The 25,180-nt window shown below is 47.5% G+C and overlaps 1 protein-coding gene across 1 annotated transcript; it reads right to left on the bottom strand.

Moving 5' to 3' along the window:
• Window positions 1-724: 724 nt before the first annotated feature.
• On the bottom strand, window positions 725-19,363 carry DNAJA4 (DnaJ heat shock protein family (Hsp40) member A4). Its single transcript, XM_033238036.1, has 8 exons — window positions 19,067-19,363; window positions 18,568-18,706; window positions 12,519-12,699; window positions 9,929-10,033; window positions 8,803-9,030; window positions 7,176-7,406; window positions 2,773-2,873; window positions 725-2,680 (listed from the first exon to the last, which is right to left on the bottom strand). The coding sequence occupies exons 1-8, from the start codon at window positions 19,144-19,146 to the stop codon at window positions 2,465-2,467; spliced, it is 1,281 nt and encodes a 426-aa protein (XP_033093927.1). The 5' UTR covers window positions 19,147-19,363; the 3' UTR covers window positions 725-2,464.
• Between the last annotated feature and the right edge of the window lie 5,817 nt (window positions 19,364-25,180).

Below are 25,180 nucleotides of genomic sequence, written 5' to 3'. Positions count from 1 at the left end.
TACTTGATGTGTTAAAGATGTCCCCTGCCAAGCCCTCCTTCCCCTTATTAATTTCAGAGAGGTCTCTAACTCACTAGGTAGGTATTGGAAGGCAGGCTGCTAATTCTTGCTGCCTTAATAATGCCTAGGCTCAAGCCTGTGCCTCTAAGGTAGAACAGTAGCTCTGCCTTAGTTATTTCAGAGTATCTGTACCTCACAGTTTCCTCCTCATCGGCCCCCTTGAGACTCACGTTAATGAGAAAGATGCAAGTAGCTAAACACTTGGAAGAGTGTTGCTTTTTATTGATCATAACTTAATATGCTTATGAGTCAGATCATGTGCTTTTCCCCAAACGACTCACTGCCCTCAGAATAAAGCTCACCCTTTTTATCATAGCCCCCTGCTTCTTCCTCCTGCTTGCCTTGCTCACCCTCCTGTAACCACATCATCCTTGCCATTCCTCTGCCTGGAATGTTTTCCCTCCAGACCTTCGGACATCTGCTCCCCAACTGCATCCAGGATTCTGCCTAGATGCCAGCTCCTGGTAGAGGCCTTCTTCCCTTTCCCTTCTACTTACTCCCATTCCTCTTATTCTTCATACAGTTACCACTTTTTGTTTGCATTCACCCCCATCCCCAAAATAAAGCTCCATGAGGGTGGAAACTTCATTCCATTATATCAACCAATGAGAGGCAAGCTGGCACTTAACACTGAGCTCTCAAAAAAATGAAAAAGCAAAGCCACTTGTCTCTCATACCAGCTCAGTTTTAATTTTAAAGTGACAAATGTACAGGTGGAATAAAATTTTAAGCAACACCCTCCAAATTCCTCTTACATGACAAGAAGGAGCTGAATGTAGTTTTACTCCATCACCAACGAAACAGTAGTTCTTTAGCAATAATTAGGAAGTCACAGCACAGAAACAACACCCCGGAGTTGTGGTCCATTTACAAATAGATTTTTCACTTAGGCTTCGTTGGAAGAAGTGATTTTATATCTATCCTGACCCATGGTCAAAGTGGGCATAGGTGGGCTGTTTCTATACTTTGAGCAAATTATGCCTCACTAGCTAACAATGTTCTGCGGGAACCTGGTCCGTGCAGCTGGTTCACCCTACTTCTGCATGGTCTGATCTGCTTTTTGCCCCTCCTAAGGAAGATCCCTGGTCTGAGTGAAACTCTAAGGTGCCATGTAACCAAATAAGGGTAGGGCAGATCTGACAGGTGGCCTCTGCTTTAACCCAGCAGCTTACAAGTTTTTTGTGACTTGGGGGCAAGAAATAAGCAGTAATGGCTAAAGACTGAGGTAACCCTAAGTTCGAATTGTAGTCTACCTGTCAGGAATAAAATAATGACTGATATCCCTCCAAACAAACTATAATTTACAGTAGTAGTCCACACAAACTGTAATCCACAGTGCAACTCAGAGCAGTTCTTACCAAAACATCACTTGAGCAGGAAGCCCTTTGTAATATGACTGTGCAATGAGAGGAACAATCCTTTGGAAGGGAGCTGAATCTGGGAGAATGAGGTGGAAAACACTGGGGAGTTCTATGTCTTTGCAGACCCTCAAGTCACCCCAGATTACTGGTCAGAGAAGCTGGCTGTGCCATGGGCCAAACCAGCAACATTCTCCCTCAGCTTCCGTTGCTGCACTGAGGCTGCCGAGGACACAGAAGGATTTAGTTTTCTTTACAAGTAAGCACTTTGGTGGGAAAGCATTGCAAAAGTTGTCAACAGAAAATCATTAAAACCATGAAGAACAAGGTGTGAGGGTCACAGGCAAACAGTTATCAGCATATGATTCAAAACACTGGTTTGTCCTCACCACAGAGCTTGGAAGGTTCAGAAAACTTCCAAGAGAGATGATCAGACACACTCACATTCCATCCACTGAAGGGCACAGAACAGTAGGAACTAAGTTGGCCCTGTTAAGCAGGCACAGGCAGCCATGTCCGATCCATGGATGTGCTTTTGTTCTTTAAGAGGATCATCTCGAATCCTCAGAAATGTTATCTTAGCAGCCCTGAGATCATGCCCTCAATAACTCTGCCAAGGGAGGGGGGAGAAACCACAGACCTAGAGATGGGCCAGGATGCCCACTTTGTGCCTTGGGGTTTGCTAGGGGGCTGAGCTGCTAACTGGGCTGTGCTTTATTGGTGACATTGAATTAAGGCAAAGCCACTAGAAGCACAAAGTGTTGGTGCAATTACTGACATCTCAAAAAGTATATCCTGAAAATAGAAATGAACAGATTCCATAAACAGACTAGAGGTGATTAACACTTAAAACATTTAAATATAAATTAAGCTATAACTTAAGTTACAACCAAAATAAAAACCAAAAAGACACTCAGCAATTAAGAATGCTGAACACGTACACAGGACATCCCAAACATGAGGCCATTGAAGCGATCCATTTTCATTGTGCCAACTTTACATTCATCATGTGCTAGTCCTGCAGGGCCACGCAGCCCCGCACCACGTCATGCTGTCTGGCACTGCACTCCAGCCCGGGGCCCGTCTTCGTCCTCCTCGTAGGCCTCCCTGTGCTGACGCCAGTTCTGCTCATTGGGACAAAACTCCTTCAGCTCCACTTGATCCATGTCATCTGTAATCCTCACTTTCTGTCGAGGAGGCAGTAAAGCTTCCAGCTGAGGAAGCTTTTCCAGAGAAAGCCAGTGTTTTTCAGGAAAGATTACCTGTAAAGGGTGAGGTGGGAAAGAAAGGTGGCTGTTTATTCCCCTTCCGATTAAGGCATTTAATATGTCCACGACAAACACAGTGAACTTACTAAAAATTGTATGATCAGAATCCCTTTTTCCAGGGGTGCTTTGTAGATGGGCATTCCTTCATCACGCACACATTTCAGGTCCCCGTGCTTTATCACCTCACCTGCCAGAGAAAGGGTCAATTATGAGGCAGAAAGGCAGAGGGGCCTGCAGAGGTCGTTCTCCCTCACGGGAGAGCCTGAGGCAGGTCCTAGCACCCCGTGGCACTGGGCAAAAGAAGTGTGGCATCTGACTGGAAAGCTGGCCCCAATCCCAGGTATCCTTGTCAGGTACTGCCTGGGGCTGGGGCTCAGGCTGGGACTCTGGCCCGTGCTCCCCCGGCCCGTGCTCTGGGCTCCAGCAGTGTGTCAAGGGGGCAGCATCCCAGGTAGGTTTGAAACAAGTGAACCAGAAGTCATGACACCCAAGTCTGCATAAAATGGGGCCAACAACCATCACTCTGCCCCTTCGTGGGGTGACAGGTATCCCTACCACAAGGGGAACAGGAATGCTCCTCACAGACAGGAAGAAGCCTCAAGAGTCCAACCACTCCCCTGCCTGGCATAAAAACTGGCTCCTGGCCACCTGTAGGTGACACCCAGGTTCCTTGGTAGGGAGCTCACTAGGTGGCTTGGCCACAGGCAATCTCCTTCATGGTCAAAATGCACTTCCATACACGCTGCTGAGCTGGAGTCACCCTCCCGGCTGGCACCCGCTGGGTCTTACAGCTACGTGACTTTGCAAGGCATCAGGGGAGTTCAGACCCCAAGAACTCTGAGGCATTCTCCCAAGTCAGAAACTTCCCTCTAAGCATGGAAAAGGAAAGGGACAAAAGGGTTTCTGATAAAAGTATACTCTTCAGCTCGGCGATGAATATGGACAAAGACAAAGAAATGTTTGGAAAAAATGGGAGAGACGGTAGAGGGGAATCAAAACAATTTATTCAGCAGTCCACTTCCATATGGAACTATCTAGAAAGTGAGCTCTCTCTTCAAGAGGAAATCTTTAAACAGCAGGTTTTAAAAATAAAGTAAGCCAATGACTATCCTTGAGGTTCATTCATGGGCAGGGCTGTGGCTCAGACATGGCCTTCAGAGCCTACTGACTGTGCAGGACAGCAACCCCTTAGCTAAACTGCTCCGGATTGCTGGCTTTTTGTGTTCCTGTTTATTCTTTTTCTGAAATACAGTCATGGCCAGGCGCGGTGGCTCACGCCTGTAATCCTAGCACTTTGGGAGGCCGAGGCGGGCGGATCACGAGGTCAGGAGTTCGAGACCAGCCTGACTAACATAGTGAAACCCCCATCTCTACTAAAAAAAAATAGAAAAATTAGCTGGGCATGATGGGGTGTGCCTGTAATCCCAGCTACTCAGGAGGCTGAGGCAGGAGAATGGCGTGAACCCGGAAGGCAGAGCTTACAGTGAACCAAGATTGTGCCACTGCACTCCAGCCTGGACAATAGAGCAAAACTCCGTCTCGAAAAAAAAAAGAAAAAAGAAATACAGTCATGCACAGCATAGTGTGACCTTTCAGTCAACAACATTTATGAAGATGGTTGCAAAGGTTACACCAAACTTTTACTGTACCTTTCCTACGTTCAGGTATCCACATAGTCAGCATCGTATTACAACTGCCAACAGTATTCAGTACAGCAACCTGCTATGCAGGTTTTGGCCCAGGAGCAACAGGCTATGCCACACAGCCTAGGGTGTAGCAGCCTACACCATCTAGGTCTGTGCGAGTATATTCTATGATGTTCACACCACGACAACATCACCAAACAATGCATTTCTCAGAACGTAGCCCCATCATTAAGTGACATATGACTGGTTTTTCTGTCTCCCCATTCCTATCAGGTGTCACTTCTTGCTGCTCTCAAGCTCTACTCCCCATGCTTCTGCTTCTAGCTTACTGGGAGGTGGGAAACTGACCAAGCATGGAAAACTACAGGTAGAAGACCACCACAATTTCGGCTCTCCCGGCAGGTAAATACCCGCCTGCAGGCAGGGCCATCACACCCTTGTGTGGCTCCAAAATCACTTTTTTAGTTAATCCAATCCTCAGCAATGCTCGTAACAGGCTAAAGGGCTCTAGGGAAGAAGGCATTTCAACAACAGAAGAGAGGAGGAAGAGGGAGGAGAGAAGATGGAGAAACAAGAAATAAGCCAACACAAAAGAGGGGAGAAGAAAAAAGGAGAGGGTGCAAAAGGGAACAAAGTAAAAGCAAAAAGAAAACAAAAAGGAAAACAAATCCCCAAAGAACTCTCCAACGGCAGGTTTCCTGGATGCTCCACCCTTCCTTATAATAAAGAAGGAAATAGGTTTCTTAGGATTTGCCACTTCCTTCCCTCTGGGGCTTTTTCTCCGCCACACTCCATTTGGCTCCCGGTTCCCTAGACTGGGGTCAACGGAGGCAGCAAGGAACACTGGGCTCTGACCCCTGGCAGGGCCCAAGCCTCAAACAGTCCACCCCTGGACAGGATGGTCTTTCCCAAAGAAGTTACATACAGATGCCGCCCAGCCCCAGCTCAGGAGGGCTAGGATCTGGGCTGTGACCATGTAAGGGCGTCTTGGACACAATGCCAGGGTGTTGAGCTCACAACCAGTGGTCTGGGGCTTCATGTAAACTGTGATCTTCAAACTCCTTCTCGAGGGAAGAAATGGGTGCCTTGGGAGGTCTATGGAAGCCTAAGGATAGGTGTTTTATTTTAAATCTTCATGCAAATTTTGCATTATACTGCAGTGCTTCCCCCAATCCTTGATTATGTATTAAAACACACGCAAGTCTGGGCAACATGGCAAAACCCCATCTCTACAAAAAATATAAAAATTAGATGGGCGTGGTAGCATGTGGCTGTAGCACCAGCTACTTGGGAGGCTGAGGTGGAGGTTACAGTGAGCTGAGATCACGCCACTGCACTTCAGTCTGTATAACAGAGCGAGACCCTTGTCTCAAAAAATAAATGAACAAATTTTAAAAATAAATAAAAACAGACACAGAGCAAATGACAAACCAAATGGGGTAAAATGTTGACATCAGACAAATCATATATGGGTGGACCTCGGACTATTTTTGTATTTACAACTTTTTGTAAGCTTGAAATTGTTTCCAAATAAGTTTATTTTAAAATCCCAAAAACTGATCAAGGCTTGGATATATAATTCTGCTTCCTATTATCCCCAGGAAAGGAGGAACCTGAAAGAATCCAAGAGAGGAAAGAGAAAAAGAGCACAAGGCTGGGAAGAGGAAAGCAGGCAAGGAAGGGAAGGGGGAGAGGGACAGGGAGGGAACAGAAGCCCAGGCCTCAGTCACCCCACTGGATTTGAGTCTTATCTCCAGCTGCCACTGCCCTGGGGGCAGGCTTATTGGCTGGTTACCTCCCTGCCTGCCCTGAACCTACCCCTTTTGCCCCAAACCTCAAATGGCCATAGGAAAAGGTAATCCCAGCCCCACGACCAGTGAGGGGACTACAGCAACACTGCAAATGGCTGGTGCTGGGGCCCAGGCTGCTTCAGTGGCGTAGCCACCACCACACCCATCCAGACATTCTTTGCTATGCACAGCTGACCTTAGTGCTATTCAGAAGCAGCTTCAAGTCAAGGTCTCTGGCCTGGCCTCTCTCCTTTCTCATCCCCTTCTAGGCAGGTGCTCTGGTGCCCACACAGACCCTCACTGCAGCGAACACAGAAGCCCTCCTGGGAGATGAGTCCCCTAGTGTCTACAAGGGATTTGGGGGCTGAGCTCAGGCCCTCAGGAACCCTTTCAGCCCAGAGGCATCTCCCTCTGGCTCCCATGGGTGTGTGCAGACCAGCAATTCCTGTGGAAACCTCCAAGGATAAGCTGATAGGCAAAGTCTTACTTACAGGAAAATTCTACTTTAAAATGTAACTCATGTAATGCACCACAGAGGCTACAGGAACATGTGGATGAATCAGCACAAATCACCACTTGATAGAAAAACACCACCTATTAAGCTGTTTTCTTATACAAAAATAAATTTTTAAAAATTTAAGTTTAATTGGCAGACTTCATCTAAAATTTCAGAGCCCCAAGATTCTTATTTGAGACTTTTCCCCTCAACTGAATATTTTTCTAGGAGAATATAAAAGGACTTTATAAATTATCCAGAGTCATCAGGGATAACTTTAAATTTAGAGAAAATCACGTCATACTAATTTGTGTAACAGAATTTGACTTTAAATGTGAAATCAGGTGAACTATTCCCAACACAAATAAGAAATACTCAAAGCAACAGATGCCCTAAACACCTGGCTTGATCATTACGCATTTTATGCATGGGACAAAGTATTACATGCACCCCATCAATATGTAAAATATTATGTAGCAATAAAAAAATCAGGCTAACTTGCCAGAATTATGCCAAACATACAGAACGTCAATGGAAACACACATTTGAAACTTTACCTGATTTGGATGTAATGACAAGAATTCGACTGTCCAATGTTTTTATCGTCTTCTTGAAGCCACAAAGAGCTTCAGAAAGCTGAATTTTCATTTTCATGATCAAGTCATGGCCTCGTCTCTGAAAGACACTATGATCCTTCTGATCAAGCACAATTATGACATCACCAGGCTCCAGCTCAGGCTCCTGATCTCCTTCTCCATGAAATAGTATCTTTTGCCCATCTTTCATACCTATGAAACATCATCCCTTTCTGATTAGCCATTTCTCATACAAACCATGCTTCCCTAAAGCTTTTGAAGAAGGAACAGAGTCCTTCAGGGGTTCTTTATTCATCAAGCCTCCTAACCTCATGCAGGCACAAGGCAGGGAGGGGTGGCTAGGACGGCCAATGAGAAAAGAGGTCCCATTGCCGGGCGCGGTGGCTCAAGCCTGTAATCCCAGCACTTTGGGAGGCCGAGGCGGGCGGATCACGAGGTCAGGAGATCGAGACCATCCTGGCGAACACGGTGAAACCCCATCTCTACTAAAAAATACAAAAAACTAGCCGGGCGAGGTGGCAGGCGCCTGTAGTCCCAGCTACTCAGGAGGCTGAGGCAGGAGAATGGCATCAACCCGGGAGGCGGAGCTTGCAGTGAGCTGAGATCCGGCCACTGCACTCCAGCCTGGGCGACAGAGCGAGACTCCGTCTCAAAAAAAAAAAAAAAAAAAAAAAAAGAGAAAAGAGGTCCCACTTCCCTTGGCATGATGTGGGGCCAACCCCAGCATGCACAGGGAGGGGGGTGCGGCTCTACATCCCAGGTCTCCACAGCACTCCCTTCCCCGGGCCTGTGATGCCACATGCCAGCATGGGGTCACCACCCACTTCCCGGGGCACAGGGTGCATGACTCAGGACTGATGGGGGTCAGCCAGCCCTGTCCTTTTCTAATAAGTCATTATGCACACTCAAGGCACAGGGTTCAGGCATGTTTAAACAGTAAGTCCTTTAATAACACCTGTGTCGGTTTGGGTGTTAATTCTTTTACTTTTGGTCTCGTATCTGATCTAGGATATATTCACTGGATTGGAAAGCCAAAGAATCATCAGAGAATACTTGGAGGACAGCTAAAATGGAAAAAGGCCTTAAAATGATAGCATCAGGCAAAATGAATAGCAGGAGAAGGTGCTGTATTTGGGGGAATCTGATGCACCAGATGGGGAAATGTGGAGAGAAAGAGAACATGCAGCCACAAACACTTACACAAGCCCTTACGGCCAATGAGCATTGGAAGCGACCAGGAAGGCACTCCTAAAGATTCTAGAGGAATGGCTTGAGAATGTCAGGAAATGGCAACTAACCAAAACCAAGGCCAAGTAAGACTTTCAGAGCATTAGAAAATCTCATAAAGAGGCTGTCTGTGATCTCAAGGAAGTAAACCTCGGCAAGAACACTTTGGCAGGTGACATGGAAAGGAAATAAGGCCAGGAAGGGTGGAGAGAAGATGACTGGGAAACAAGAGGAATTCATGGCACACCCAATACATGTTGTGATACAGCTCACTTCCCTGACATCCAGCCTGTGTATCCCACGATTAGCATCCAGTCAGCATTTCCAGCCAGTGTGGAGCACCAGCTCTGCGCAGCCTCACCTTTTTCAACATGTACCTCGATAATCTTCTTCTCACGGATCACCTTGGCACCGCTGCAGCTCTCGCAGCGGTCCTTGGGGTTGATGCGCTCGCCCTGGCCCTTGCACTCAACGCACACGGTCTGGATCTGCTGCACCATGCCCGGCCCGATCTGCTGGATGTGGATCTGCATCCCCCGCCCCTTGCACAGCGGGCACTTCTCCACCGATCCCTTCTTCCCGCCAACACCTGCAGGGTCGGGGGAGGCAGGAGTGAGGGCCATGCTCTGCCCTTACCAGTGTCCCTGCTGGGCGCCACAGCAGAAGGGTAGAGAACCCTCACATCGGACATTGGGCTTAGAATTCTATTTACAATCAAAAAACAATGCGGAAGAGCCTGGAGGAGTCCAGCCAAGCAGATAACATCCAGATGTTAACATCTGACCTCAAATATGTGTGATTTTGGCTGCATCAATCCAAATTTATTACTTTAGCTTCATCAAATGTGTTTTCTTCCACCCCAGGTGGAACCTGCATAGGCCCACAGATGAATGAAGAGGCTGGGGCTGTGGAGATCTAGAGAACAAAAGCTCTGTCAACAGCAGCAGCTACCCAGCTCAGCCAATTCTCTCTGTGGGACAATGTGAGGCTGGAGTAACCAGACATGGCTTTTCTTGAAAACTCAGATTTTTAAAAAATTACAATAATTATATGTACATTTAAGTCAGGGGTCAAGAAACCATGGCCGGACTGCTTGGGTTTGTAAATAAAGCTTTACTGGAACACAGGCATGTCCATTCATTTATGTAATATGATGGCAGAGTGAACTAGTTACAAAAGACTCCATGGCCCGGAAAGCCTAAAATCTGGCTCTTTACAGAAAAAGTCTGCCAGCCAAACCCCCCAGATGAGGTCAAGTGTCTGATTTTTAATTTTTAGAAATAGTTGTCAACATGTCAAACAGAGGTGCAGCCTGAAGAAAGCATTCATTCAGGCAAAGAGATGTGGTCCTCAGGCCACCTGGTTGTAATCTCTGCTTTATCCTTGCATTTGAAATAAGATAACTTATTTTCCCTGAACTAAAACAAGCATTGTTTCTGAATCTAAGGGATCAGAACTGTGAGGTTCAGTCAAAAATTAATTTTTACCTTCACATTTCTCACAAATTACATTTTTCTGGAGGGCCAATTTCTTCGTGACTCCATTATATAAATCTTCAAGAGTTACAGATAACTGGTGTACAACATTCTTGCCTTAGCAAGGGAGAAAAAAAATTAGTGGCGTTGAATGAAATATACCACTGTATTAAATACCACCCATATGACCCTTAGTCGTATGAAATCTCCAGAGATTCAAGACTGTGGCTGGGTCATGCACTCCCTTCCCTGCAGGAAGCAATGCTTCTATTACCCCAGCCCATCCTTCTGGCCCTCAGCCAATAACAAGAGCTAATACCCTCTCTAGCTATGAGCTAATTAATCATTTATAGAGGCCAACAAAAAGACTTTCCACCTTTATTTTTGGAGAACAAATCTGAGGACAGGGAGAGCACTAATTGAGAAACCGAAAGCAGTATGAACCCACGAAGTTGGTTAAGTTTCCCCATGAAAGGAGTTCTTTCTATACATAAATCTGTGACAGCCAAAGTCTCTGGATCTTTCACTGAAACTCTTCCTTGGGCATAAAGCACTTTACTTTCTGAGCCCTTCTGTAACTGGTGGCCAAATGGGAATTATTTCCTCTGCCAAAATCTTGCTTCTGCACTCAGGACGGTGGGTGTTTGGTCCTCAGGGTGGGGGTGTGCTCCAGCACCTGCCAGCCTGTCAAGACTGACAGCATCAAGACCCTCCCTGCTGCCCATGGAGCTCCTGCAGTCACTGAGACGAGCTGTCCTGGTTTACTGGCTGCCAACTTTGAGAGATGACTTAATTAAGGGCATGAAGTTTTTCATCTCAAGACAGTGAGGGAGCTGGACAAGAGAATATCCAAAGTTTTAATCACATCCACACCATCAATTATATGAGCAGGCAATATGCTCAAAGGACAGGGGAAAGATTTTTCCCTAATAAACACTTTGTGATTTTCAGCACTCTGTGTTCACAGAATTGACACCCAAGCTTTTTAAAGCTCAAAGTCAATTACAATGTGATAACAGGTGCTGCTTCACTTATCTAGGGGTCTCTCAAAAACCACACTTCTTAAACCCCAAGGCAGAGCTCATCTCTTCTGACTTTATCCAGAATTATAATAAGCCTGCTTAATTTTCTGGTTTCAAGATTCAAAGCAGCCTGACAACAGTAAACTAAACAGGGGGAATGGGAACTAGTCTATTAGCAACTACTAACATTAGCAACTACTAACAACAGAGGTAACAGCCTGTGTAGCCTGGCAGAAGGTGAGATGCAGAAAAATTAGGAAGAGCAAACCTCGAAAGTCAAAACAGTGGCCTGGGGGCACTGAGCTAAGGGCTAAGTTCCTCATTCACCTGGGGATGAAGTTGCTACTACTCATAATGCATTCTGAAAAGAAAGGCAGGTCATTTACAAAGATTTCAAAACACAAAGAGGTAAAATTTGTTACCTAAAAAATCCCCTGAGCAGGCTGGGAAATGAGGCCATACTGAACATGGCAAGGGTACCCACCTAGAATTAGAGAGCCTGCAGCCCAGGCCCAGGTCAGGGAAAATGGAAGGCCACAAAGGGAGGGTGGGCAAGAGGGGAGAGGAACACTCTCGGTAAAGGATCCCTGACAACCACAGGAGGCGTCATTTACATCCCTCAACACACTCTGGTGCCTGACCCCAACAACAGAGGAAAAGAAGGCACGATGAACTTGACCTTCCTCTTTTCTATCCACCACTCCATTCGCTCCTTCATACAGCACTGGAGGATGTCAGATAATTACTAAATTTACCAGGAGTTTCCAGGTAGCCTGAGCACTAGACAAGTGATAAACTCTTTAAAGTTAATGATCCCAAAACATGGCAACTGTACCTTGTTTTTTTTTTTTTTTTTTTTGTCTGTCTGGTTTTTTTTTGTTTGTTTTGTTTGTTTGTTTTTTTTTGAGACGGAGTCTTGCTCTGTCGCCCAGGCTGGAGTGCAGTGGCCGGATCTCAGCTCACTGCAAGCTCTGCCTCCCGGGTTTTATGCCATTCTCCTGCCTCAGCCTCCGGAGTAGCTGGGACTACAGGCGCCCGCCACCTCGCCCAGCTAGTTTTTTTGTATTTTTTAGTAGAGACGGGGTTTCACCATGTTAGCCAGGATGGTCTCGATCTCCTGACCTCATGATCCGCCTGTCTCGGCCTCCCAAAGTGCTGGGATTACAGGCGTGAGCCACCGCGCCTGGCCTTGTCTGTCTGTTTTTTTAAGACAGGGCCCCACCCTGTCATGCAGGCTGGATTGCTCACTGCAGCCTTGACTTCCTGGGCTCAAGTCATCCTCCTGCCTCAGCCTCTCAAGAAGTAGCTGAGACTACAGGCATGAGTCACCAGGCCTGGCTAATTTTTTTATTTTTATTTTTTTGAGATGGGGGGGTCTCACTATGTTGCCCCGGTTGGTCTTGAAATCCTGGCCTAAAACGATCCTCCCACCTTGGCCTCCCAAAGTGCTGAGATTACAGACATGAACCACTGCACCTGGTCCAATCATATCCTTTTAAAGCACGATCTATCCTGATTCCAAAAACACGTACAATTGTGGAAACCATACAACTTATTTATGTTTCTTTAAAAGCATTTACCTCTTCTCTCTCTAGCCATCCGTCCACCACCACCAAAGAACATGTCAAAGATGTCCATGGGTGAAGAGAAGCTGGGGCTGCCTGAGCCTCCTTCTTTAATTGCCTGCTCTCCGCCTTGGTCATAAATATCCCTTTTCTTTGGATCTGAAAGCACTTCATATGCCTGGGATATGAGTTTAAACTTTAAAAGAAAAGAGAGAGAGAGATTTTTAAAAAGAGAGAGGTTTCAGTTGTTTTGTTAAGCAAACCCGCCATATAAACATACAAAGTAATAGAGGTATTCTGCCCCCAAACCCTTGAACTAGCCAGTCTATACATCCTCTACCTGGAACCTGACTTACCTGTCTACTTACTCCTTTGGTAAAGTGGGAAACACAGGGCAAACATATTAAGGGACTGGTGAAAGGGACATGACAAGAATAAGGAAGAGAAGGCAGTAGAGAAGGAAAGTTTCTCCCTAACCTGGCTGCACCAGACAGGAAGTCGAGTCCAGCTAGGATACCATGAGATAGTGCCAGGGCTGAATCTCTAACCAGATAAAGCTAGGACTCTGGGCACTACCACTGGCTCACCTCGTCATGGGAATGATTTCATTAGTTTACTAGCATGAATTCAACTACAGGCATCTGTGAGCACCTAACCACGTACCAGACATTGTATACAAACCTATACTCCTGATCCTCCCCCAAAAGCCCCATCCTGCCCATAGTCTTCCCCATATCACAGTTATTGGCAATGCCAATCTCACCTGTCAACAAATTCCACTGACGCTACCTTCACATTTGCATCTCCAGTACCCTAAGACACACACAATATCCCATGTGTAGCATTCCTGCCAAAGAGTTACCACTGGAACCCAATTGTATGAAAGAATCAGAAAAGCCAAATTGAGAGATACTCTAAAATTAAAAGATAGGAATGCATACAATGTGTGATCCTGGATTAGATCCTGCACTGGGGGGAAAAAAATGGCTACAAAGGACATTATTGGAACAATGGGAGAAATGTGAATCTTTGTTCTCAACTTCTTGAATTTGATAACTGCACTATGGTTATGTACAAGGATGTCCTTGTGCCTAAGAGAAACATGCAGCACTTAGGGCTGAAAGGTTACGCTACAGGTAGCTTCCTCCCAAAATCTTTAGCCAACAGTAATAATAATAATAATAGATAAAACAAATGTGACAATTTACTTACAACTGGTAAAGCTAGGTGAAGAATACATAGGTGTTCATTGTACCACTCATGTTTTCTGCAGGTATACGGAAATTTTAAAAATAAAATCGGAATGCTAAAACATGCAAGATCTGTTCTTTCTCACCACACCACATCCACTCTGGCAGAAGGCACCATCTCAGGCCTGGACTACTGAAGTGGCCTCCTCCCTGGTCTTCCATGTTCCCTTCTTGCCCCAGCTTTCAGTGTGTTCTCCATTTGAGCCTACTAACTGGGTCAATCCTCTGCTCAAACCTCTACAAGGCGGCCCATGTCACTGGGAGTAAAAGCCAGTCCTAACTTTCATCTATAAGCCCAACCTGGCACCTCTACTTTCCTCTCCTCCTGTGCGTCCCCACCCCAATTCTGTGCCAGCTTCACCAGGCTCCCTGCTGTTCCTCAATTCTGCAGCCTGAGCCTCAGAGGCACCTCGGCCTGGTGTGGCCTCCCCACTCACCTCTTTCCAGCCTTAGCTCACAGACCACCTTCTCAGGGATGCCTCCTGGTGATCCAGCTTTAACACTGCAAACCCACCTCAGACCCTCCCACCCCCCACCCCTGCTGCATATTTCTCCATAGCATTAACCACCTTCCAACAAGCTGTATCATCTATTGCTTAGCTTATGTAGCCCCCACTGCAACATAAGCTCCGTGAAGATGGGGGGTTTTGTCCACTGCTGTCTAACTGAGCCTGGAACCATGCCTGGCATGTAGAAGGCACTTGGTAAATACCTGTTAGATGAATGGTTCGATTCTGGGAACGCAGACATAAATAAATGAGGTACGGTCTTGGCCCTCCAGAGGCTACAGTTTAGTCAGAGAGACATATATGGATATATAGATATACAGATCTTACAATGCAGCTGGCTTCACAAAATACTCAGGGAAAAAAAGTGCCATGAAATAAGGAATCTGAGAGACAGAACAAGGGAATTTGAGGCATTAATTCCTTTGTTCTACAAATCCCTGATTGAAATCTAATAAGTAACTAATAATAATAATAGCTAATAAAGAATAGCTAAAAAACTGTACAATTTAGAAAAGTATTAAAAAGACGTCAGCATCATATATAAGTCAGCTAGATCTTTCGATATGTTAATTCTCATACCATTTCTGCGAAGAAGTAAGTACCATTCACTACTACCCTTTTCCTCAGCAGAAAACCTGAGATACGGTGTAAGGATTGGGTGCCTGGTACAGATCAGAAAGCATCTAGGCCAGGTTGCCCCTAGAGAGTTTCTGCATCTATCTGCAGGTCAGGACTAGGTAAATAAGCTTCATGGGAATGTCCACTGGAAACACTCACCAAATACCCTGGATACTCACATGACATTTATACTTAGAATTATCTAAGAACGGAAAAGGAGTACCCAGTTGCTTGGGACATTCAGTCAGAGGCCAGACCTCACATGGGATGGGGGTTCCAACTACCAGTAGGGAGTCCATCCTCTAGGGTCCCAGGACTCCAAAGTCTAATTCAGTTCCCAGCCTGGACCCCCTTCTCCCAGTGGGAGACAAGTGCTATGACCAGCTTGCCTTTCAGTCCATGATCATTTGTCACAGAATCTTAACAGGATTACTATACAGCTGAGGGGAAAATGGCTTTGAAGACTATGTAACAACTTGAGAAAAGTAATTATAATAAAATATTAAGTGGAAACAAGAAAACAAAATGTCTATGTATCAGGATGGCCATGTATGATCATCCTGGGGAAAGCCTGGAAAGAAGCAGAGTGGTTAGGATAATGTGTACTTGGTAGGTTTTCCTCTGTGTTCTAAAATTTTCTGCACCGTTTACTATCTTTTGATTTTTTTTTTTTTTTTTTTTTTTGAGACGGAGTCTTGCTCTGTCGCCCAGGCTGGAGTGCAGTGGCCGGATCTCAGCTCACTGCAAGCTCCGCCTCCCGGGTTGACGCCATTCTCCTGCCTTAGCCTCCGAGTAGCTGGGACTACAGGCGCCCGCCACCTCGCCCGGCTAGTTTTTTGTATTTTTTTTAGTAGAGACGGGGTTTCACCGTGTTAGCCAGGATGGTCTCGATCTCCTGACTTCGTGATCCACCCGTCTCGGCCTCCCAAAGTGCTGGGATTACAGGCTTGAGCCACCGCGCCCGGCCTATCTTTTGATTTTTGAACTTGAAAATCTATCATTCAAACTAAAAGTTACAATGAAATTGACCAAAAGATCAAACTCATCTCAACAGGGTAGTAGCCAAGAATATACCCCACATCATTGCCCCTGAAAGGAACTATCTTGGTGACCCACTACCTACCACCCATGCGTCTTGCAAAAAAAAACCAGCCGCAGATAAGTACAGACTCCATACAGAGTGCCCGACAAACACAAGCTGCCCCAACGCTTAGCAACAGGGGACAACAGGGCAAAAAACAAAGACCAACACCCCGACGGCCTTCTCAGTTGTCCCAGCAAGGGCTAAAGAACTGGCATAGTCTATTTTTGAAGACACATTAATAATACAGTGACAAACTTAGGAGGAAAAAAAATTTTAATGTTCTGCCTGTGATAAAGTGGAAAAGAACTGCACAGACTCACATACACACTCACAAAAGGCCTGCACAGTACACCCAGCACACAGTGGGGACCAGAAGAGAAGGTATTTGTTGAATGAATGAACAAATGCACGAATGAGCTCTCCCTGGGGAACTTTACAGCAGTTTCTATAAATTGTGTCCCCAGTCTCCTCATCCTCTTTGATTCCCAATCTAAATTGCCACTCTCCTTCCAATATTCCTTCACTGCAATTTCCCTTCCAATTTGTGCCTTTATAGAGCCCTCTTCTCCTACACACAATTTTTTAAAGTGCATTTACTCAGCCAGCTAACAAACATTTTAGCACCTACCCTGCACAGCTAGCTACTCACCCCGTAAGTGGCCATGGGGGCACAGTCACTGCCCTGCTTATATTATGGCAGAGAATACAGTTATCAAACAAGTAATCACCTTTAAAGGAATACAGTTAATCAAACAAGTAATCACCATTAAAGTAGGATGCATGTTGGGCCTGTGGTTCAGTCTACGAGGCAGAGGCAGCCTCCTGGAAGATGTTTTAGCTGAGAACTAAGGAGTTTTATCCCCTTCCGTGAAGGCAAGGGAAGGAAAGTATTCCTGGCAACAGGCACATCACAGAATCCCTCCCTCCAAGCTGAGATGGGCTTGCCAGACCTCACTGCCAAGGGCCTCATTTATGCGACACTAACTCAGTGCCTGGCTATAAATAAATATTAGTTTAAAACAAACCAAACAACCTGCCCAGACAGGTATTGACAGGGTGAAACCTACATATATGTAGTACAGGTCAAGTCTAATGTTTTAAAAATAAAAGCTTCAGAACAACAAAAGCACATTCAGCTCTAACTGTACACACAGAGGCATGAACTTACTCTTCTAAGTGCTGAGATTTGACCTGAAACCAGGGTCAGAAGGCTTTCCCACATGTCTTTAGCCAGCCTGCTGAAATGTGAAATTAGAAGCCTAGAAGCTCTCCTTAAACAAGACTATCAGAAGCAGACTACAATGAATGTAGGGAGCAGGTGGATGAATCACTAGCACCATGTAAAACGCCAGTGCCTTTAAAAGCTACAGTAAGCCATCTAAATATAGATGAGAAAGAACGCAAGTGAGGAACAGACAAATGGTCTTACACGAAAGCATTTTAAACTTGTGACAGCCACATTCAGCACATGTGGCTAAATATAAATATTCCATCACTGTTGCCATTCAGCCAAACCGTCCTGAAGTAGCTTTCTCCAGTTTGGAATAACTAATGCAGACAGGTATTTTGATTCCAGTGTCGTTTCCAAAGGTCTTAAATGCTACATGGGTGATCAGTGTGGCTTCAAAAGTGGCCCAGGCGACACTGCTATCAGCTACTATAAAGGCCCCACCTCTCAAGACCCATGCGGGACAACCAAAGTTTTATAAGAAAATGGCAAGAAGTGAAAGGAGGAATGGGAGGGCCAGCAGCCTTTCCTTGCAACGCCTCATGCCTTCAATTCACCTATTCAGGTGGGTCATGAGCCTCTTTAGAGATAAAAAGCAAACTTTCTGTAAACAGGATGGAAAAGCTTTTAACTTCTGTCTCTAAAATGCACAGCATTTTCAGTCTATGATTGGTACTTATGATCAACTGTGTGTCACTTGTCACCGAAAACCCAGAATATGACTACAAGCTAATGTCAGGCTGCACATGTCCATGTTCCTGTTGAATAAAGAAAATGGAATTATTCACTATCTGACACTTTTATCAGGTAGGAAGCAGGTGCACAGAACAAATCCAGCTAGTCATTCTCAAGAGAGGCACGGCGTTTGTCCAAGGTACCGGCTCAGATCAAAGACACTCATCCCTAGGGTTTATGCATCAACAGAGAACATGAGCCAGTCCTTCCCAGCAAGTACACAACTGTTTGTGCGTGCCTCAGTTTCCCGATTTCCAGGCCGCCTCTCCCACAGGAACGCCAACACACCCTATGAGAACTGGGTTCAGCCCCTGCGCCTCCCTGACGCCCGAGTCCAGCGCGCACTGCAGGGGCTACCCAAACACTTGTGGAGCTAATGGAGGAATGAATGGGTTCGGCAGGGACTCGCGAGAGGCCCCAGTGCCGAACCACATGCCTCCTCCGCGGGCGAAGCGCCCTCCACCGACCGCGCCACAGGGCGCCCAGGTCTCGCGCCACCTCTGCGCCGGCCTGGCCCCGAGGCGCCTGGCGACGGCCTCCCCAACAAACGCGGCTCAAGTTTCCCACCGCCTTCAGTGTTCCTGGCTTAATAACCCTCGGCCCCTCGGGAGCCCGACCCGCGCCCCGCGCCGCCCCGCACCTTTTCGCCCTCATCCGGGTTCTTGTCCGGGTGGTACTTGAGAGCCAGCTTCCGATAGGCCTTCTTGATCTCCTCCGGGGACGCGCTGGGCTTCACGCCCAGGATGTCATAGTACTGGGTCTCCTTCACCATCTTGTCTCTGCGGGCGGGCGGGCGAGGCCGGTCAGAGTGCCCCGGACGCCCCTGCCGGGACCCTGGCCCGCGCCCCCGCCGCCCGCCCGCGCGTCACGGTCACGGTCACCGCTGCCACCGCCCTCGCCGCCGCCGCCGCCTGTGGCTCCCGCCCGCTCCCCGCGCTCGGCAGACTTTCACGCTCGGCACCGCCGCACTAGAGCCACCGGCTCCTCCGCGGCGGGTTTTATTCGGCGCCGGCGGAAGCTTCCGCAAGGAGACAGTGACGCCACAAAGGCCTAGAACCTTCGCGGAGGTTCCGGGCAGCGCCGCGGCAGGTTCGCGGACCAGACCCCCGACGCCCGTCCAGCGCGGCCCAGCAGCTCACCCGGGCTTCTCGGGCGTTTGCTCCTTTGGCTGCCCGTCCGACTCCTCGGAGCTCCAGCTCTGACTGCCGCCCCGGGCCATGGCGGGGGCCGGAGAAGGCGGCTTGGGCCTGGAGGGCGCCCTCCGACGACCGTCCCGCCGCCCCGACGCCGCCCCCTTGCCCTTCTGTGGGTCCGTGGAGCCGGCTGGCTGGAGAGTAGGCGGCCTGGAGGGCTGTGTCGGCAGGAGCCCTGCGCCAAAGGGTGGGACTGGCAGAGCTGCGCCCTGTGGTCCCAACCCGGCCTCTCCCCTGGGGTGTGGTCGCTCTCTGTTCGGTCACAGCCAGGCTGCGGCCTAAGGTGTGCCTGGGATTGTTGCATTTTTAGGGGGTTGGAGTGGGTAGGGGCCCTCTGCCTCCTCATGACCGCAAGGCTGAGGTGAACCTCTGGCCATCCAGTTGAGGTACAGGGGTCCTTTGCTGGCCCCAGATGTGGACAATATCCTCTCGACTGCCCACCACTGGGAACCCATAAGTCCCCCAAGGGTGAGCAGTGACGTCCCCAACATGTGGGCAGTGACGCCCCCCAAGTCTACCAAGGTGCCCTTTTCTCCCAGAGGTGGGAAACCGCCCTCTCCCCTCTGCACATTATCAGTGAGCAAACATCAGGGCCGGAACAGGCTGGGTGGGCCCAGGGTTATGCACAGGGGGTCCCGTGGCCTGGACCCTGACAAGGCTAGGTGGCCAGGGACGCTTGCCTGGAAGAGTACAGGAATAGATCCCAACTTCCCTAGGCTGCCCCCAGCTCCCAACGGGTGCTCAGGGAGTCCAGATCACAAACTGTTGCAGAAAAGTGGGCGTGGAAAACAGGCCGCAGCGCTATCACAGAATTGCAGGCCCCTGTCCCCAGGCTTCCCTTGGCTTCTGCCAGGGGAACACTTTGTCAGGAAGGGGGGTCACTGCTCACCTCCCAGAGATCCCCTGGCCTTGTTTTGGGTACTATGGCTGAAGCAGGCACTACCTCTCCTCCATGTGTTCAATGGGGGCGAGAAATGACTTTTACTGCACAAGAGAAATTAAGCTGCTGTTCTTGGAGATGTTGCTTTTTTTTCTTCTTAATTGTGCCTCATAGAGCAGAACCTTTAGGCAGAGAACTCAGAGCTAGACGTCAGGAATGTTGCTTTCTGTCCAGATATTACTCTCTGAGCCTTAGCCTCTCAACAGTTTTCTTCGTCAGCAGGACATGGGCATTGCCACTTGCCTGCCTTTCTCAGAGGGCTCTTGTAGGGACCATATGGGATGATAACTGTGAAGGCATCTAGCACAGTGGGTCTCAAACCTAGCTCCTGACAGAAATCACCTGGAATCTTCTAAAAGTCCCTGTGGGTTGCACTCCACACCTGTTACTTTAGAGCTTCTAGGGGTGAGGTCCAGGCATCAGTATTTTGAAAGCTCCCCAGGTGGTGCAGCCAGAGCCAAGATCCACAGGGCCACATACTTGTCCAGACTCAATCCTCGGGACCAGTGGCATTCATAAAATGGGCATGTGCAAGAGAGGGATGGCTTATAGAGCCTAGAAACATAGAATGGAGCTCTGCACTTTGGACGACAGTGAATTCTGGAACCAGTGAGACCTAGACCTAGGTTCAAATCCCAGCACTGCTACTTCTGGTTGCGGAACCTTGGGCAGGCAACCTTTCTGAGCCTCTCAGTTTTCTCAACCTTTTAATGAGGATATTAATTATAACTACTGCATAACTTTGTGAAACACCTGGTACGTAGTCACAATGTTGATGCTTTTATTGGGAGAGGTGGGGGCTAAGGTAAAGAAGCTGATAGTGATTCTTTTCTTGATGGAACCTAGCCATGCTTGTCTGAGTCCTCTTCTCAACTAGGCTTCAATCTTGGCCTATAAAGACTGAACAGAACACAGTTTCTAATAACAGCGTCACATCCTTAAGATCACCAGTTCCCAGGCTTTTAGGCACCAGAGACAAGTTTCATGGTGTCACAGACAGGGTGGTGGGGATGGGCAATAATTCTATGATGAAGGCCTGGCGTGGTGGCTCACACCTGTAATCCCAGCACTTTGGGAGGCCGAGGTGAGCAGATCACTTGAGGCCAGGAGTTCAAGACCAGCCTGGCCAACTTGATGAAACTCCATCTCTACTAAAAATACAAAAGTTAGCTGGGCATGGTGGTGCTAGCCTGTAATCTCAGCTACTCAGGAGGCTGAGGCACAAGAATTGCTCAAACCCGGGAGGCGGAGGCTGCAGTGAGCCGAGATCACACCACTGCACTCCAGCCTGGGTGACAGAGCAAGACTCTGTCTCAAAAAATAAATAAATAACAATAGGATTGCCTAGTAAAATCAGCCATTTTTGGCCAGGTGCGGTGGGTCAGGCGTGTAATCCCAGCACTTTGGGAGGTCGAGGTGGGCAGATCACTTGAGCTCAGGAGTTTGAGACCAGCCTGGTCAACATGGTGAAACCCTGTCTCTACTAAAAATATAAAAATTGGCCAGGTGTGGTGGCACGGGCCTGTAATCCCAGCTACTCAGGAGGCTGAAATAGGAGAATCGCTTAAACCCAGGAGGCAGAGGTTGCAGTGAGCTGAGACTGTGCCACTGCATGCCAGCCTGTGCAACAGAGAGACTCCATCTCAAAAAAAAAAAAAAAAATGGGGGATGAAACTGTTTCATCTTAGATCATCAGGCATTAGATTCTTATAAGAAGCATGCAACCTAGATCCCCCGCATGTACAGTTCACAGCAGGTTTTGAGCTCCTATGAGAATCTAATGCCTGATGATCTAAGATGAAAGATCTAAGATCTGTGGTTCCTAACGGGCCACAGACCAGTACTGGTCCACAGCCCAGGGGTTGGTGGCCCCTACCTAAGGTGACACTGGCCGCACTACCCCCTCTTAAAGTGCCTGCCTGAGAAAGCTTAAGGCTGCCAAAATATTTACTGTTTTGTTTCATCCAACACCTGAGGATAGAGCTTCTGTCTCCCAGTCTCTTTGGGAGGATGGCATCCTAACTTTGGTAATTGGCAGCTAGCAGACACAGCTGGCCTAATGTCACTTACACTGACCAACCCTTTGTCATTTCTCACTTCCCTGATTCTGTCAAACTGCTCCTTGTCCTTCTTCATATTCCCTCATCCTCTTTTCAAAATGCCCAATTACTTTTCGTACAAATCAATGTTGAGCTCAGTTCATACTAGATTGTTTTCCCTATTGCAATAGTTATGACTGATTAAATTCTGTGCTTACAGTTTTAACTAGTGTTCAGCTTTGTTTATCTTAGACAAAGCCTCTGACAATCTAGTAGATTATTTCCAGAATTTTGCATGGGAGGATTGGAGGCATTACACAGACATTTCTTATTTTGTCAGTTATGTGTTTATTTTCTTTTTTTTTTTCTTTTTTTTTTTTTTTTTTTTTTGAGGCAGAGTCTCGCTCTGTCGCCCGGACTGGAGTGCAGTGGCCAGATCTCAGCTCACTGCAAGCTCCGCCCCCCGGGTTTACGCCATTCTCCTGCCTCAGCCTCCCGAGTAGCTGGGACTACAGGCGCCCGCCACCTCGCCCAGCTAGTTTTTTTTTGTTTTGTTTTGTTTTGTTTTGTATTTTTAGTAGAGACGGGGTTTCACCGTGTTAGCCAGGATGGTCTCGATCTCCTGACCTCGTGATCCGCCCGTCTCGGCCTCCCAAAGTGCTGGGATTACAGGCTTGAGCCACCGCGCCCGGCCTATGTGTTTATTTTCATGATGACCTTTTCATTACTGTAACTTTTATTAAAAGTGACATTGGCTTTCCACTCATAGTAAGCAATTTTAGATTTCCTTTTTAAATTCTTTTTAAAAAGAGTAGATACATAGTAAGTGTATGATAGTACCTGTAGTACAAGAATAAAGCAACAGTGGTGGTACTTGAATGACAGAAATTTGAGAAATGCTGATCCAGTTCCACCATCTCATTCTGCAGTTGGGGAGATTCTTAAAGAAGCCAAATTATACAGAACAGCCATTGTCCCCTGATGCTGTGTGGGGCTTCCTTTCTGACCCAGCATAGGAGAGTCAAAGCAAGCATGGAAGTAGGTTTTACCCAGGGAATGCTGGGATGGGGTCTTCAAGGAGTTTCCTGAAGAGGGAGAAGCCACACCTACCTGGGGAGGGGACCAGGAAGGACTTCATGGACGAGGAGCTTGTGCCATAGTCCAGGAAGTTAGAGCTCCCTTGAGCAGCGGGAAAGGGAGGGCAGCCATGCTGAACGGACAGCAGGATAAAGGCAGAGAGCACAGATGGATGAAGGCTGTGAGTTGGGAGGGAAACAGAGAGAGGTGTGCTAGAGCCTTGAATGCCTTGAGGAGTTGTTTGCTGTTCTGATGGGCCCTGGGGAGCTATTGAAGGTTTCAGAGCAGGACCTGCATTCTGAGAGGAGTAACTAGCAGCAGTCTTCGGGGGCTGGATGGATCTGGACCTCCTGGGAGAGGCCCGAGCTGGGCATGCAGGTTTGAGAGGCAAGCTAGAGAGAGGGCTGGAAGGAAAAAGAGAACTCCAAGGAAAAGTGTTGGGGATCACCTGCCTTTAGGAAGTGGAAAGAGGAACAGCCATCAAAGAAGCAAGAGGAGAACCCAGAAAGTGGAGAGGACCGAAATCATGCAAGGCCAGAGCAGCGAGGGGTAGAGGAGACAGTGCCTGGGTGGCAGAGAGGCTGGGAATAGGGGACGAGTACTTCAAGGGGAGGACGTCAATTTATTGGCCCCCCAAACAGCAGTTGTCATTTCAGGCCATTGTTTTAATATTGGGAGGGATTTCCACTTGGAGAGGCCTTGCCTCTCACTGGCTGTGTGACCCTGACCCTGGGCAAATTACCTTTCTCTGAACCTCCATTTCCTCCTTTGCAAAATGAGGATAAGAACATTGCTTCACAGAATTATTTTGTACAGAAGAATGGAGACAATGCATAAAGGGCTTACCGTGTGCAGAAAGCACATGTTCTCACAGTGGAATTTATTGATTTCATCACAACAGGATTAGTGCACACCTGCTATGTGTCTGGATCTGTGCTGGAAACCAACAATACAGTACTAGATTAAGGTTATGCTTATCCTCAAAGAGCTCAGAGACTAGCTGTGCCTGAACACCTGACTCCAGCCACTTTGGGTGACCCCTAGCACGGGCTGATTTTGCTAGCATTCCAACCCATAGAATTTTCTAAGAACTCACACTGAAATAGTTAACCATTGCCACCTTGCTTGAACAGATAAAACCTGAGCCTCTGGCTACATTCCTGTGGGTTAGGGCCTGGTCTCTGAGAAGTCACTTCCTTCTGGAACTTGGCCTTTACCCAGAGCTGCTGCCACCAGAGGTTGGGGCTGCTCTGTTTGGGGAGAAAAAAACTAAGAAAGTGAGGGAGTGGTCATCCTGCCACGTATTTGGAATTTAGAGACAAAATTCTGAGCTCTTCTCATCAGGGCACCCATCTTTTGAGGTCCCAGAGTCCAGAGAGAAGACATCCCTCCATCCTTCCCACACATTTGTAAAGTGCCTTTCGTGTCCAGTGTTGCAAGAGGCTTTGGAGCGCACCACGGAACACATCCTGTCTCCCCCACACAGAGGACAAGAACAAATCTAGAAATAAAGCTCTAACTGTAGGAGCGAAGGAAAAGTGTCCTTTTGAATTCTGGTTGGTCAGAAGGAGGAGATGACCTTCGCATGAATCCTGGAGGTTGACAAGAAACCAGGCATGCAGGACTTGGGTTAGAGAGTTCTAGGCACAGGCAACAGCACGTGTGAAGGCCCCAAGGTGTGAAGAACCAGAAAGGAACCAGTGTTTCTGGAACAGTGATGGAGGAGGGGGATGGCCTTCAGGGCAGAGTGGGATTTTATCCTTAGGGCAGCAAAGGTGGGGGGGTGTACTTTAAAAATTTTGTTGTATATTTATTTCATAAATTTTTTTTTTTACTTTATTTCAGCAATATCGCTATGTTGTTACAGACAACATCTTTGCATACTTTGTGTTCTATTTTCAGTAATGCCAGATTATAAAACATTTCTTGAGTCATTGTAGCTCTCAGTTTCAATTTGGAGACATTTTGCTCCTCTGAGGCACAGCAAAATCCTCAAAGCAATCC

The sequence above is a fragment of the Trachypithecus francoisi genome, unplaced genomic scaffold (genome assembly GCF_009764315.1).
Source record: "Trachypithecus francoisi isolate TF-2019V2 unplaced genomic scaffold, Tfra_2.0 Contig00110, whole genome shotgun sequence".
In the NCBI taxonomy this organism is placed as follows: Eukaryota; Metazoa; Chordata; class Mammalia; order Primates; family Cercopithecidae; genus Trachypithecus; species Trachypithecus francoisi.
Note: the sequence above shows the minus strand (reverse complement) of the source record. Positions and strands in the feature narration are given on the sequence as shown.